The following is a 17,652-nucleotide window of genomic DNA, read 5'->3' as shown; positions in this document are numbered from 1 at the left end:
ACATTAGATTGGGCCCACAATACCTGTGATGCATTAGCAGCACGCAGTAAATGTGAACTGACCTTCATGAGAGGAGTTGGAAAGAAACTCGGCTGTTATCTGGTTAATAGTATTTTAGTCACACATACAGTATTAGCAATTCAAAGTCAATTATCACAGCAGCACACATCTCTGTTTGCGGTATACAAAAGGCCAAACATGCAAATTCAACACAAAAAGGCTTTGAGTCTGGAATCCAGCTTTGGTTTTCACTGCTACAGTGTGCTAACAACTACACTGCTGTGTCGCCCAATCATAAGATTAAATATTTTAAATGCACCAGCCAATTTTTTGGTCTGCATCTTACCTTGTCCTCTCTATGTCTCTTTTCCTCAGATGTCAGAGCGCTGCGACTATGTGTATGTCAATGGAAAGGAGACGAGGGGAAAAAGCCGGGTGTCACTGAACTTCACTTACAGTTTCCTGGGTGCCCAGCTGGAGATGAGCGTCTGGATGCCCCGTCTGCCCCTGGTCATTGATGTCGCTGACCCCGAGCTCAGCCAGATAAAGGGCTGGAGGGTCCCCATTAATACAAACAGAAGGCAAGACTCTCCAGTATTAATGCTACTGTATCTTGTGTCCTGCATGACTATTGATTTGCCTCATATTTAAAAATAATAATAAAAGTCTAATATTGAATCACTGGTTTTCAAGCACAGTAAAGTTAACAATTGCTTCTTGTCTATTTGAACAAGTGATTTCGCTGGGCCAGAAACAGATGCACCCATATGAGCTGGCATTTGAAAAAAAAAAAAAAAAAATACATACTCTAAAGTTTAAAGTTTTTATTAGCTCAGTAGTTCCCAACCTTCATTTCTGATGTTTTTGTGTTGGTGTGTCCACCACTGATTCTCTACTGTGCAACACAGCAGTCAATCAGGGACCAGAGAGGAGCACCACAACCTTTGTTAGAGGCAAATTCGAAAGGTTTCTGTGGAAAGAAACCCCCTGATTTAGATCATTAACCTGAGTTGCTTGGCAGTTTCACATCCACCAAAAGGTAAAAAGAGGACAGGCTCAAAGAAACTATCTGGTGGTGGTGGTGGAGCCATATAAAGCATTCAATACCAACACCACTGAATAATAAGTGTCTAATTATTCATTGCACTGGTTTCCCAAAAAAGTACTTTTGCTGAATAAGAAAGGAGCAAAGTTTTTTTTTTTTTTTTTTTTTTTTTTACAACCTGGGTAAAACTCCTGCATCTGAAAATGGATACAGTGCACAAAGATCTGGCACAACAATAATACAAATATGAACAGTACTCCTCCCACATAAATCTGCCTGATTGAAACCGGAAAGAAACTATTCAAAAAATAAATAGATCACCAGTGAAGCACACAGACTAATTTGGATTTGATAATGGCTATTATGGTTATTTACTGTGATCATACAGACAATAGCTGGGCCGAACACAAAACCCATTTTGAAGTATATAGGAATTAAATGAGTCCGTGTATTACAGTGTTTATCTAATTTGCGAGAGCCAGGATATCACACTCAAACAATTTACACCGTGGAGTGAAAACTGCAATTATATGAAGCAGCAGACGACATGTATGCCCTCTTTTTTGTTGTTAATCTATTCAAATGAATAATGAGTGAGTGCATCGCATCACAAATGGAGCTTCAGTTTACTGTGAGTGGAAACATGTTGGACTCCATTCAGGTTGTGGTTGTCTCTTGTGCCCCCATATTGCAATACCGCCATGCTGCGTATGGAGAATGGGCCATTAACCTTAATTGTTCCACCTTGTGTCCATTGCATTTTCTGATATTAATTTTTGAAGTTGATACAAACGTCAATGTAACATCAATAGTCTCAGATACTGCCTTCAAAACAATAGGTTTCAAAAACACAACAAGAATGGTCCTGAGCAATAATTTTCTTTTATATCAATTCAATTTGTACTATATTTCATTGGTTTGGAGGGACAAAAAAATAATAATTGTTTTTACATTTCTCAATTGCAGTTTTGTTGCAAGTGTATTTCGTCACCACCGCATAGTGATTTTCTAATTCAATTGTCTTGGTTACTGCCCGTCATTGGCATGTGAGTTCATTGTGTAAACCTTTTCACATAGACGATGCATACCTCAAAAGTTTACTATTCATTCACCCACTTTTTGATTGACTCAATACATCATCTTGAATTGCAAACTTGCGAGACGATACAGGATGGATGAAGATCTAATATCAGTGTTTTATTTGTTTTTTTCCTACATTCTTAATGCACGTTTTAATTATTGTAATTATGGAATGTTTTGTGAAAGTAACATCAGTGTACAAAAGAGAAAGCTACAATAAAGGCACTGGAGAATTGAGAAATAAATGTAAAATGCAAATCAACTTCAAGCAAAAATCAGGATGGAACTGCAAAATACAAAAACCAAACAAAACGCACAAAAAACTAGTAGTCCTGATTTTTTGTCATAATGTACTCCAAAATATAGGTGGTCTACACTCTGAACAACCCTTTTAAACTTTCAAAAGGCAGCTAAATATACACACGCTAAGATTACCGCATTTTATCATAACTTGGCTCAAAACAGTTTTAATGGAGAAAAAAAATTCAGAATTTTCTCACACGTGAAAATTCCAGCCACCCTAAGTGGCTTTTAGCGCCATTTGAAGCTGTAGTTTTTCCATGTTTTCAAAGATGTTACATTGTAGCTTGATTTTTTTATTTTTTTATTTTATTGTGAATAATAGAAATACAGACCTGATCATTTTCACAAATCAGCCTTCTGAATGTGCATCAGATGACCAGCAGACTGATCTCAACCTGGCCACATGGGTGCGCACAGAAGTCATGCGTTCTTGACCAATGACTTCTACACATGTAAATCTACAGCCTTAAGGCCATCGGATGACTTCATTATTTGAAATGTACTATACTAACTGTGAGTACAATATAAGGTCAGTTGAAGTTAAATGTTTTTCAAAGTGCAATCTGCCGCAAAATCAATGCATTGTCACTTTCAATTAGGCCACAACCCACTGGGTGGCACTCTAACACAAATACCCCCTGCTATCCATGCCAGATCACATCAGTCATGTCTTTCAAGTGCATCACTGTATGTGTGATATTGGGTTTAAGTGAAGCAAAAATGTAAAGGAGTAAAAACAATAACTAAAAAAAAAACACATTGGGAAACCTGGATGCAAACTATTTTCTCCACACTGTTTTGTCATTGTAAGTGTTCTCTGGCTTTGCATGCATTCGCCTTCACCTCAGAACGTAAGGCATCTCATTAAAGTCCAGCACCACAGCTGACCTGTCATTCATGGCTCCAAACAGGCCCTGACCTCATGTTTCTGTTGCCAGCCACGAATGTCACCTTGGTTTAGATTGCCGTTCCTTCACTGATGTGGAATGAGGAAGGGGTGGAGGGTGGGGGGGCAGTGGAGGCCGGTTAGGGACTAAGCCAAGCCACTGGGCCACATCATGTTAACCTGTCAGCCCGTTTTTCTGCCTGACCGGCCATGCCTCATTAAACATAATGGAAAGTGTCACTGCCCCCCCCCCCCCCCCCAGCCACCTGACCAGTAGAAAGCGGCAGACACAGTTTGAAAGAGTAAGAGAATATAATGGAAGGTGAAAAGGAAAGCGAAGAAAGAAAGTAGAGAAATTGATTACAGCGAAGTCCAGAGAGAGAAATTGATGTGGGAAATATAGAGTGAGAGACGGGCAGTGTGAGCTAACAAAATGACAATAGTTATTCACAGGGCAACAAAACCGACCCAGTGAAAGAGAGTGATGTGAGATAAAGAGCAGAAGGATAATAGTCGTGCGTTAGCCGAACAGCAATAGTACGGCACCAAAGACACAATGAAATGGAGTAAAGTAAAAATGATACTCCCAGAGAATTGGGTCTTCCAGGGCAAACCTTTCCATTGCATGCCTGGCATGAGAGTGCCCATTACCGCTATGTGAGAGTCGCCTGCACAGAGCATTTTCAAAATTTCGACAGTGGAATTGTTCTCATAACAATCAGAAAAATAATGGTCCTGGCTCTCAGTAATGGCAAACTTAAGGTTGTAAACATGCTGTGAATGTTAGCTCACTTGTTAACATTCAGAGGAAATTACGCAGGTCTATCATGGGTTGATATGAGTTTATAAAAACCCAGCAGTCGATATGAGTCACAACTAATGTCTGCACCAACTGAGAGAAGCACCGTTTTGGAAAATGTCACATCATTGACACTTTTTGACGCAATGGAACCGAAAATGTTTGAAACGTAGTTCACAACCAACATGCCATTAGTGTCTCATTTCAAACTATTTTATGTAACTACTAGTTTTGAAGTGTTTTAGATGGTTATTTGTTTATCACAACAGTTTGAGATTAAGTTGGGCAGACTGACAGTATTTTGTATGCAAAAATAAGAATAAAATGTATGAATGAATATGTGAAAGTCTGTAAATATTAAAGATTCAACAGGGAATTGTTGATTAGTCACGTTATTTTGTGAATTTCATTATTAGGAACTTTGTGAAATATAGTAGAAGTATATTACTCACACAATCATTGCAAAGTGTGTACATCATTTTCAATGTGCACTTGTGCAGGTTGTGAATTCCGGGTGTTTGGCTGCTTTTGTCCCTCAGATCTGGCAACGCGGCTTTCAGCTGCTCGTCGGCATTAAGTTGAAAGACTGTACCATTTCAGATTACATTTTTTTATGTACTTGTAGAATTACTTAAGATTTAAGCAGCACAAATGCAGCAACGTGCGATACTCGGAATAAACCATGGCGTAATAGTAGACCTATTTTTGGAACCAAAATATTAAAATGTTATCAATTTAACAGTGTCTGCATTACTGATCATTTTTGCTTTGATTTAATGAAAACACTTGCAGTACTCCAAAATATGTATTGCTGTTTATTCAAATGTGTGGTACTGTGTTTCTTTCATATTATTCGATATTTTTTATTATGGCTATATGTGTGTATGTATAAATGTAAACGTTATGTGACCATATGCGACACCTGGCAATTGGCAAGTGTTGAACATACCTGGCAATGAAAGTCTTTCTGATTCTGTCCTACTGGAGCGTATGATGCAATGAAAAAAAAGACTTTTAATGCAATAATGTGATGTAATTTATATTGGTTCTTTTTTCATTTGTATTTCTTCTTCTTGTAATGCACAAATAGTGTGAATAATTGACAATCCCAAGGTATTTAGATATTATTCACACTGAAGGTAGTCTCACCCCCCATTCCTTTTCTACTCCTTTTAAGTGTTATGCGGGTGTTTTGCAGGTATATTAGAGATAAAGGGTCTTGTAAATTTAAATAGAAGCAAAATATGAAACCAAATGCTTTGTGAAAACCCAGTGCTGGGCTCACAAACATTCATTTGTTACAAAACATATCTTCTATGATGACTATATCCGCAAAGTATTTGCCGTGAGCTAAATAAATGGCAGACGTACAGCAACAATATCAGTTGCCCTTTTAAGGGAAATGAGAAAGCAAGCCAGGCAGCAGTTTGTCTCTGCAAGCTATTTATAATGGATTTTTTGAAAACACTGGGAGGCTGTGGCTTTTGGAAAGTCAAGCGAACCTTCAACAGAATGGACTCTATGTAGGATTCGACTGCAGTAAACACATCACAGGCTTTCAGACATTTATGGCGACACACAGCACTTTTTACCTCAAAGCCACCTGAAGTGTCCACTTGGCACTCTTTTAGGTAATTGAACCGTGCTTTATTCCCATGGTTGAACCTCTTTCCTTTTACTGTTAGGTACGAGAGGGTCACCGATGACAAGGATGGTGTAACTGCAGCCGAGGAGAGGCACTGTGTGCCCCAGTACCAAAGCACCACCCTGCGCATCCTCACGCACTTCATGGCAGATGTGGGGGAAATGAAAGGAGCCATGGAGGACGACGGACTCAGCCAGCCAAACTTCCTGCTGGGTACCGACTGGCAGGTGGACGTGACACAACTGGTGAAGGACTCTCTGAGGGTGAATGACCCGAAGATCGCTCAGCTGCTGGAGGGTCAAGTGCTGATTGGGCAGAGTGCTGGAGCCACCAAGCTACAGGTACATTTTTACTGTGCATGTGTCTACGTTTGGGGTATGGGATGTATTTCAAACAGCGTCAATGATGGACAAATTCATTTTATGGGCATTACTGGAAGAAGTTGACTAAATGCTTGTCATGTCAATTAACCTCTTAATTTACAAGGTTAATCAAAGGCAATAGATGGACAGCATGAACACCATGCATGTTATTGAAGTGGACAAAACATATCATTGTAGTAAAGTCCTGCCAAAGGATAACAAAAAATATTTATTCATCATGCATCTTCTTTTTAACTTTATCCCAGCAAACACTGTAGCAGATAATACTCGGAACAGATCACCGGCCTGTCACACAGCCAACACAAAACCACAATCATTCACAACACATTCAGCTCATTTAGAGTTACCATTCAATTGATCAGGCCCGTCACTGGATTGAGGATAGGACCTGAAATAATTGGAGACCATCCACACAAGGGGGAACATGCAAACTTCACTCAGCCTTTAACATTTTTCTTGTGAGGCTATAGTGCTAATTATCTCACTGGAAATAGAAGGTGAGCGTATACTATTTAAGTTAGAGGACTTTCAAACAATTGTAATACCAGGAAAATGCAGGGAGTGTCTTGCAGTTATTGGATGCATTAAAATGGGACACACCTGAAAGAATCCTGACTTCAATCTTTGAGCACAGATGTCTGATATTTGTCGTTGAGAGCGAAGGTGAACGTAAGTCACAAATTTGATTAAGCTCAGAAAGATTTTGTGGGTTCACCTTTACCTCAACCTTTAACCTACTGATAGCAAATCTTAAACATGCCTTTGATAAAACTTTTAGTGAAAAAGACCAAATCTCCTTCTGAAGATGTTCTATGCGCTGACATTTCCAGGCATGAAAAAAAAAATGTAGAGGGCTTTATCAGCCAGTGTTGCATATCAGCGGCATTCATAAAAAGGCACAATTCTCTGAACACACAAAAAAGGCTTGATGAGGCAATAATATAACCATCACCAACGTTTTCCAGGTATTTCCTCACATTTTCAGCTCATACATAGCCAGAAAAATTATTTTAAACTTAGATACGCAGTTTGCTTGTTAATACAGTATAACTATAATTAAAGTGAGAAAATGTGGTGGGAGGCTACAGGAGAATGTGTGGAGTAAAATGGAACGGACTTGGCAGAGGAAAGGAAAGTAAAAAAAATAAAAAAATAAAAATAAAAAACTGCTATAGTGATCGCAGCACAAACACGTAAGCCTATCATGAGCTCACAGAGAAACACCATTGTGGCACATCTAATAAAAGCTTGCACCTGTGCAATCTGTGAGTTTCCCACTCATTTACTGTCTCTGCATCAGACAGGTACACACAGCCACATATACACACATATATATATATATATATATATATATATATATATATATATATATATATATATATATATACATACATACATACATACATACATACATACATACAGCTTTACTTGTGGGGCCATCTATTTGTTTGGTTTTTTTTATCCCAAACTCGACTCACCTAACCCACCCACCCATCTAACCCTTAAATACAATATATTTTTGTTGTGCATTTTTATAGCAGACCTTAATTTTTGTATGTAAACATCCCCTCCAGCATAAAAAAACCACATGCAGATTTACTAATTTAATTACAATCACATCTTCCACTTAAAAGTGTCTAAATTTAATGAGTTGCTTTTAACCACCAAATATAAAAACAATCCCCTTGAAAGACTACATTAACAGATCCCAGTCCCCACTGCTTTGGTAAAAATACCTGGCCCACACACAGAGAAATTCTCGAATACAATTTATCCACTAACACAATCTGAGCCTCGAACAGGTCGGCACAAGTGCCTCCTCCTACTATAAATCAGAATCAATCTGGCATTTACAATATAGCACAACGCAGTGCAACAATTGGTGAGCGAGATGAATGGGTTCATAATTTCTTTCTCTGTATGAATCTGAGAGTTTATGTGTTCTGCTACAGTGATAATGTATGTGTATGAATAACACTACGAATTCTATATTGTTCAGGATAAAAGTTTAATAATAGGTAGGTGACAGAAAGAAATGCAAGAGTGCAGTGGATTACATATTTTATCATTTGATATGTTTGAAATGGTAGATTAAGGAGAGATTGAAATTGTCTGCAGCTACTTGCATTTGTATTTTCCTTGTTTATGCAAGCACTACAGTTCCAGGTGGTCTATATCGATCACATATCAAACTGCAATTATGTTGTTGTTTTTTGTAGTTTTTGGGAGGATGGGCCCCCCCTTCACAAAGACTGAACCAACATGCAGCTCTAAGGACACCTCAACTTCTGTCTGCAGTACTTTGCCTCATACAATGTAGTTATTTTTGGTTGGAAGGTGGCCTTCATCAAGTTTCTTTTTTACATAAAATATCAATGTTAGAGTCTGTAAAGTCCAGTTTATAAATGTCCTAACTTAAAGCAACTGGAACAAACACAATAAGGACTCAAACTAGACTAAAACACAAACCTCTTGGTTGTGGGTTGACAGTGCAATCCACTTCTGCACCATGCCACCTTCACTAAGAAAAGAAAAATCTTCGATTCAGTTATATAATTGGCAGGAGCGACACATATATAGCAATTTACAGAAAATAGGCCAAAGCAGAAAGTGACAACTTTTTTAAAGATACCTCTAATTTGGTTTCTCAAATTGGTAGTACATTTAACTCAGAGAGAGAGAGAGAGAGAGAGAGAGAGAGAGAGAGAGAGAGAGAGAGAGAGAGAGAGAGAGAGAGAGAGAGAGAGAGAGAGAGAAATATTACATAGTAATAGTACAGAGATCGACTCTAAGTTTACACTGGCTTAGATGTCCTAGCCTCTGCAGTACTGTTAAAGTTGACTGATGTGTTTGTGGAGGAGACAGTGAGTCTGTCAGGGCTGATGTTTGAAAACTGTGCGCCATCTCTGTAATAAAACAGCCTCTACAGCTGCCTCATGTCAGGTTTCTCAGCAGCTCTCCAGTGTAAGTGATTAGCAGCTGTTGTCAAGGTGAAGTCATGTTGATGTTAAAACACTGTCAGATGTGACTTACTGCACTTTCTCGTAACGAATAGGCTTTGTTTAAAAAAAGCATCTACCGGAGGTTTTCATAATTACATCTCTATAATAAAGACAGACATTGCTGAATATACTTTCCTCTCTAAAATTGAACTTGATTGTCATGAGGTATTTTCCTTAAATTGTCTGTGTACCAGAAGTTTATAAAGTGGGGATGCCAAGTATGAAACTCTTGTATTTTTTCACTCACTGCATCACTTCTTTCATTTTAAACATAACTATGTGAAGACGTATTGACAACTGGAGGTCGACTGTAACATGCAGTTAATTGAGATGAATTGTAGATCCAACTCAAACAATTGCTTATAAGGTTTTGACATTGAAAAGTGTGATCACAGCAGTGATAGAGGGCTTGTTAAAAAAAAAAGCTTTCTATAGATCATGCAGCTCCACTTTATTTGAGAAAAATTGGTATGAAATCACACACCTGAAACTGCAGTGTGTCCCAGCCATTAGAGCCCCAAAACTTCCTCACAGCATATCCATTGTTGGATTCAAAGTTTTGGTTGAAATGTCTTTAAGTTTCTCACATTAAAGGATTTTACCATAAAGAGTTTAGGAGTTGAGATCAATATTCAATATAATGATACTTGTGTTAGTTTTTCTTTTCCACAGTCACCTTGCCTGCTCATTTGCTGTAGTTTTTGCTGTAAAATTACATTGAGATGATGAGGTTATTGGTGTTTGATGTTTTTCTGCAAAATATGGTGGTCTTTATTTAAAATCTACAACTGTTGCAATTATTACATTCATGTTTTTGCAGATAAAGTTAATTATATTTTTGAATATATCTCCATTAACCTTACATTAAATGCAGCTTCTGAAATGTGCATTTTAATTAGAGTTTTACAAAGACACACACCCACTAATTCAATATATTGATCATCAACACCCTCAGTCTGCACAGTATCTTCGTTAAGGTTTCTGCTACTATTTGACACATTATAGTCACACACGAAAGTGTGAGCTGTGTTCGTTGTCTAGTTTGTAGTCTGCTGCTCGTATGGTTTGTGAAAAGTTCAAATAATTTTGAACATGTTCTTAACTCGGGACAAAGCTTAATCCAGGGAAATCGTGGAAACACTTAGCGGAATAGGTACACAAAGCAAAGCACAAAATCAGCTCAATGAGCCACTATGGGTAATAGAGTTTATGTTTTGTTAGTTGTTTTTTTATTTTTCTGGAAATGGTTCAACCCATTTAAATATCACAAAGTCTGGGGACCTTTATTTATGTGTTTACATTCATTATTGATGAGAGACACATGAACAATACTGTTGATTTGGGTCTGATTTTATTCTCACACAACTCAACTAAAAATTTAAAGGGCACTGTAATACATACAATATCCATCAACCTCCTGTACTGCTTTGTCCACTTCGAAGTTCCAGGGCACTGATTTCAGCTAATAATAGCCAAAGGCAAAGTACAAACTAGACAGGTCTCCAGTCCATCATAGAAAACAGACAAAACCACACACACTCAGTTATACCTGCAGGCGATTTCGAGAGACCAAATAACCTTGTATGCATGTTTTTGAACCTTTGGAGAAAAAGTGAGTATTTGGGAGAAACCTTTGCTTGCCATTTGGAAAAAATAGGGAAATCATGTTTGTTTATATTTTTTGTTTCCACATTATTCCTTGACTATGAAAGGAATATACTGATAAACAGTATAAATAATAAATTCCACATGATTATAACGTTACATTTTACAATTCAGTAGAATGCCATCATAAATACCAGAACCTTTTACAACATATATATTTTGCAAATGTATTTTCTATTTTTGAGAAGTGCCATTACATATCTAAGTTTTCATTTTTAAATAAAGCACAAACCAGAAGGTTTTTTTTCTGTTATTATGTACAAGAATTGTAGACTTGAATTTGACATTTTAAATTGAACTGAAGCCAAGACTTTCAAAAGGCCACTGGTGCTTTGGAGGTTTCTATAGTGGCAACAGAATTGGTAATGTGATCATTAATATACTGTGCTGCAAGTTTCATGGTGTGTCAAGAGAAAGTAATCTATCTATTATGAGCACTCTCTCTCTGACACGTCATCGATATACTGCGTAAATGCAGAGCTCATTCTGAGCTTAACCTTTGAAGATGTGCTGATCCATGTGTTAGAGACACATGGTGTGGGAAACAATGGGTCTCATGTGTTATTGTCGGTAGCACCAACAAAAAATCAGAGAGCAAATAGGATTTTGTGGGGTTTCCTGTAGCCAGCACTGCTGAAAGTCTGTACAGAAATCATAAAAGACAAGACTGACAGGTTTTGAAGGGGAGGAATAGGCCTGGAAGGGGTCTTTAATTGCTCCCTGGGGCTGAAAAGAAAAATGTGTAAACTCTGGAAGACCTATGTGAAAGGAGCTTAACATGTTTGGAAGAGCAGTGGGAGAATGGCTCGATTATGGACATGAGCCCAAAGCAGGATCTGCAGACCCTCTAATGGGGCGGGGTGTAGAGCAGAGGCGAGAATTGGACAAAAGGACTCTGATAAAGAGGAGGGAAGGGGATCGGACTGCTCCTACTACCACCGGGAGAATCTGGGAAAAGGAGGCCTGACATCTGAAGATGTGAGGAGTAGAAAGCCTGGACATTTGTTAGAATGTAGCTCAGGCTGGGCTGAAAAGAGTGGCGATCTCTTTGAGAGATACAAAAAATGCTCCTGACATCTCGTGGAGAGCTCTGTAGGAGGTTTATAGATTGCATCTTAGAGGAGAAAGATGCAGGTCATTTCTTTCACGGCTAGAGGATAGGCTCCCTCTGCAAAGGGTGGTCGATGCACAATTTTTCAAACTTTACACACTTATTTATATTTCAGTAGCACAAGTTTAACCTGAAGCATCATTCGAATTCAATTTTAATGCAATGTGGATGCCAGTGACTTGCCTATGTGATGAATATAAAGCATTAAAGGGAACATTGATCTAAACATCTCGAGGTAAAAGCACAGAAAGGAAGATGTTGGCTTTACAATGCCTTCTTTCCACTGAGATTGCAGGACTCATGCATAATGAAACAAGCCACTGGTTGTGAATACTGTGTCCTGTCTTATATTGCTTTAAATTTCTTACTGTATTCAAGAAAAAAAAAATGTTGAAAAAGAAATAAATAATATAATGTCCATTATTCATTATTAGTGTAAAAGTCTTCATGATCATTCCTACTCTGCCTTTTTAGCCTTTCCTCTCACCCTGTAACTGAGGCAAAAAAACCAGCCATACCATTAAGTGACAACATAAATCTGTTTAACAATGCAAGGCTTTAGTTTGACAGGCAAAAGGCAAATATATATATATATTGCAAAAAGCTGAACCAGAGGGAAGAAAACATGGAAACGTGCCTATACAAATAAGGCAGTGATCGATGCTGACAGTTCATTATGGCTGGTAAATGTGGCCATGTGGGGGCAGCTGGAGGAGAGACTGCAGCCATAATTGGAGTGGATGGGAGAGATTCTCGTCTCATAACAATATCACAACTATTTACATGCCCACACCTCTGGCAACTCCAAGGCAGTGAGAATATGTTGCTTGGGTGGAGATCGTGTGTTTTAGTAGCATTTTTTTGGAAGTGCTTCTTTGTATATCACATTTTTCATGTTTTCCATGTTTGGCAAAATAGGTGTATCATAAACAATTCAGGGTAAAGAGATTAATGCACATTTGTTGCTCTATTTGCATACATTCCACTGACCTTAAACAATGGAGTGCACAGCAATTGTGTAACATTTTTACACACATCTGTTGCTGGAGCATATAACTGTAAACAACATGTGTTGCCATTTTAAAACATTGCATATGTTGAACATGACACACAGTTATTATCACAGTTTGAAATTCCACACAAAATAATTCTTTTTTTTTAAAATCTGAAAATACTTGTCAAATGATGTGTAACATTGTGTGACGCTCAGACACAATACTTTAATACACATCATACCTGTCCAGAGTGCTATTGCGTATTTTAAACTGGCATCAGATCAAATGCCACACGACCCCAAACTGAATGAGACTGTATAGTAATTGAACGCAAGGATGAAAATACAGATTGCAAAAATCAATCAAACCCTTTGCATGTGCCACTTTTTTGACTGTCAACCACTTTTCTTTTACTTCAATATATACAGTGTCTTTTGCATCCCCAACAGCCTCAGACTGCTCCGGGGATATTACAAAACATGTCCAAAACAGATGATATGACTTCATTGTACAGATTTGTAAATGTGATAAACAGTCTACTTTGGTGCAAGACGTTCTGTGGTGAAGCTAAAATGTTCTTGCAATCGGCCGCTAAATTCTTTCCTATCCAAGCTATGTGAACTAAACTCGTCAAACCTCACCTACTTTTTTGGGAAAGAGAGAGAGAATATAGTCATTGTAAGGTTCAACTCTTTATCAATAAATATAATTTAAATACCAAGAAAACAAGAAGAAAATCAATCGATGAAGACTGCGATGACAGTTTGATGCAAGGTGTCACACGGCCACTCTTGTAGAACCTTTAGTTATTTGCTTCTAATTTCAACATTGCTCCCACGATTGGTAGTAATGCTCCATTGGTCTGTATTTGTAAGCTTCCAGGAGATCAACAGAAATGATGTACTGAACACAGACTTTTTAACCCTGTAACACAGTGATATAATAATTGTAACACACAAAAGGGCCTTACCACACATAATATAAACCTCTTTTAGCTATGTAGTTTTTGATGTGACTGATGTCAGCACTAAAAATCTATAGAAGCTCAGTTTTTAGTCCACTAACCTGAGTCAACATGCATGAAATGGAAAAATGTATATCATCTCTATGGTGCACTCCTTTCCAATGCATAATCCAGTTTATCCTCATCAGTTATCTAACCATCAATGTCGAAGTCTCCAACAACAGCTGGCTACTTATCCTTCCTATCCCCACAGCTGCATGCCATCGCAGATCTCATACAATGAGTGTTGTACTTGTGCGTTTCAGGTGCTGTCCCCTCTGACATCATTGGTTTTGGCTGAGCGGAGCATCAGAGTACTGGATGATAAAGTGAGTGTGACGGAGCTGGGGGTGCAGTTGGTGTCGGGACTCTCGTTGTCTCTACAGCTCAGTCCCGGGAGCAACAGGGCCATCGTCGCCACTGCAACAACGCAGGAAGTCATTGAATCCCTCAAACAGGTACGCCTCTAAAGAAATGTATATTTGATATAGGCAGCCACATATTATGTAGCATTTTACAATATTAACTTTTTAACCTACCATGGGAGGAGGAGAGTCAAATAGTGACTGTATTGGTTCTGCGAATTGCGTTTGGCTTGCAAGTTCAGGGTTGGATTGAACTTATTACCAAGTCTATGATATTCATTGTAATTTTTCTTTTTAAATTAATTCACAGTTGATATAGTGAAGCTATCTCTTTGATTTCCATCTCCAACCACTGAACAGCTCTGTTATTCCTATAATTATAATTTCAAATGAAGCAGGGCTACAGTCTCTCCCCCTAGGGGAAATATACTTCCAGGAGAATAGTCTCATATCCATTCTATCCAGTTGTTTCAATGAACCCTCCTACTGTAATTAAGACTAACTTCTGCTTCTTCCATGCGACTTTGTTTTATGTTTTCCTTTCCATTTTTATGTTTTATTCCCATCTTTACACTTGTTGGGAATATGCACATTATGATTATTGGAGTGCTTTTCTGTGCAAATCTCGCACTGGGTTACTGCTGTGGTGCCAAATTCTCTTCATCTGTCTGTGTTGATTTTCTTAGGAGTCCCTCATCAGTGCTTGGCTCCAGTTCAGTGATGGATCCATGACTCCACTGGACAACTACAACCCTGCCCATTTCACCCTGGCAGCCACTTCTTTGGATGAACAGGTTGTGGCCGTGCAGCAAAGCTCAGCATGGAAGTGGCCCATGATTGTTGCAAAGGGTGAAGGTCAGGGTTTACTCGTCCGTGTTGAAATGGGCCAGTCAGAAGTGTGCCAGAAGGGCAAGCGGCGTATCATTCTAGCCACAGGCATGGTGAACATAAATGTGAGGTTTGGTCAGTCAGAGGACCAGTATCGAAAACCCGGAGACCGGCGAACACGACCCGACCCTCCTTATTATGGCGGATCGATCTCCGACATGGAAACTGGGTTGATTAACCGTGGAGCCACCACTATAAGAGGCCAAGTTCCAGGGAGGCCCAACGGTGGCCGTCTATCTGCGGACAGTGGGGCAAGGACCCCAAATGAATTCTCTGAGTATCCAGGTCAGGTAGATTTGCCACGGAGCCGCAGCACAGATGACGACTTGTTGCCATCCCGGCGAGGACTGACAGATCTGGAGATCGGTATGTATGCCCTGCTGGGAGTCTTCTGCCTGGCCATCCTTGTTTTTCTGATTAACTGCATTTCTTATGCATACAAGTACCGCAGCAAGCAGCTTTCACTGGAAGCTCCAGAGACAATGCCCCATGCCCATGACTGGGTTTGGCTTGGCCAGGAGGAAGGACTTTGTCTGCAGCAACAGCAGCAGGACGAGCTGGGCGGGGCCCTCGAGGAAGGCAGTCAGCTGTTAAATGGAGGCCTCCAGCGTGGCAATTCTGGTGGATGTAGCGGGAGGGATCACAGGAACGAGTCACTCAACTCTCCCACGACTAAGAGAAAGAGGGTGAAGTTCACCACTTTTTCCAATGCCAAGTCCACTAATGGATGTCCTGTGCTCAGCCCATTAGCACTTGTGCAGACCAGTGAGATAAAATGGGTATGTCCAGACATTGAACTTGGGGACTCAAAGGATCTTAGGAACTACATGGAAAAGCTTAATGAGAATGCAATCAAGAACATTGCATAGGGGATACTGGGTGTTTTCAATGAACTAAAGAGAAACTCACCTGAATGCCTTGAGAATTCAAAGGGAAGGAGGGAGAAAAGGAAAGAGCAGAATAAGTGGTGAGGAACGAAGCGGACCAAGCCTGTTGCTAAAACTGTACACCTCAACCACAACAACAGGATAGTGCATTCAGCCACTGATGTTTCCATGGCAGTACTCAGAAAGAGTCAAGAGATGGACCACAATAAGACATGCTTTGCCACGACACCACAGCATAGATATATGAAGGGGTAGTGAGAAAACGGTATTGTTGCTTAACTTAAATGTATGTTTGTTGTCTTCAGTTGAGGTTCAGTTTCCATTTTCCTTTTAATAAATGCCATATACATTAATTTATGTTTTCTTTTTTAATATGAATGTTGTATTTGTTGTGCATTTTACACTTTGTTTTACTCATTTTATTTATTTTACTGCTCTGTGCCCTGTTCCAGGTCAGCAATTTTAGACTCGAAGAGAGATAAAAGCAATTTTGTATTGTATATAAATGCAGTTTGAGTTGAAGGTACTATATGTATAGTAACATTTTGTAACCGTGCAGTTGGGTTTTGTTTAGATTTTGTTTCGTTTGAAGTTTGGTTTTGTCTCCAGAAAACAGATCCATGCATGACATTATTTAAGAGGAGGCATGTGTGTCTGATCTGGTAACTGAAAATGTGTAGATAACTAATAACAGTAACCTGGAGACATGTCAATTTAATATTATTGCATTCACTCATTAGCAGATGATTTTTAGATTTGAATTGAATGTTGATATTGATTTAGTATTTTGTTAGCCCCCTACGCATCCCCTTCTTATTTTATCATTCAGGAAATCCTCTTGATTCAGTTGCATATGTTACACAGAGTACAATTTTATACCACTTAAACAGCCTTGTACTATGGTCAAGTCAAAACAAGCTACACTCAACAGAAAAATAATGCTCGCTACCAAGAGTACCAACAGACAATCACATTGTGTATGACCCAATGTCTTCAATTCTAAATGTTCCATGAAAATCTCTCCAGTTCATTTGTTGTATGGTCTGATTTTGGTGGAGATCAGAAAACATTTTCTTTCTGACTGTTGTATATGACATTTTAGACTACAGAAAAAAGGTCATGACAGTCCGTGACAAAAATATTCAAAACCGTGGGGGGAAAATATCCCAAATTTGAGTCATTTAATCCATTAGTCATATTAGAGAAGTTCATCCTTTTCTACTGTGTCTGTTCTAAAATTGGCTGCTGGACTAATTAAAACTGAAGGTGAATCTTTTGTCTTGAAGCAGTGTGATTCATTCATTTTTTTATTTTTCTGTTCCACCCTCAGCTTGCCTTGTTGTGTTCGAAGATCTAAGTGCTTTTAGAAGTACGCAATCAGCGGATTCAACACATATCACAACCAAGTGCCTGTTATAGACAGCCACCATAACAGCCAGCTGAAACAGGAGAGTTTATTTTGTAATCATCATCCCACTTTACCTCCACCAATGAGCAATGTATTAAAATATTCATAGATTTTGCTTTTCAGTTATATTGCTGTACATCACACACACTCAATGTCAAAACACAATGTTGACTTATGTGTGAATAAT

General features: G+C 38.8%; 1 protein-coding gene across 1 annotated transcript in view; it reads left to right on the top strand.

Annotated features, from left to right (window-relative positions):
* The window catches only part of LOC308140715 (transmembrane protein 132C), a gene marked incomplete at its 3' end in the record, with an annotated part of 189,710 nt that extends 173,671 nt beyond the window's left edge, over window positions 1-16,039 (top strand). Inside the window, exons 6-9 of the mRNA XM_080510606.1 lie at window positions 376-608; window positions 5,799-6,099; window positions 14,184-14,375; window positions 14,969-16,039. Of these exons, the coding sequence (XP_080366732.1) occupies window positions 376-608; window positions 5,799-6,099; window positions 14,184-14,375; window positions 14,969-16,039 (1,797 nt within the window). The remainder of the gene's footprint in view (window positions 1-375; window positions 609-5,798; window positions 6,100-14,183; window positions 14,376-14,968) is intronic.
* Window positions 16,040-17,652: the final 1,613 nt, after the last annotated feature.

This window comes from Blennius ocellaris, assembly GCF_963422515.1.
Source record: "Blennius ocellaris genome assembly, chromosome: 15".
NCBI lineage: Eukaryota > Metazoa > Chordata > Actinopteri > Blenniiformes > Blenniidae > Blennius > Blennius ocellaris.
The sequence above is the reverse complement of the archived record's forward strand: the minus strand, read 5'-3'. Positions and strand labels throughout refer to the sequence as shown.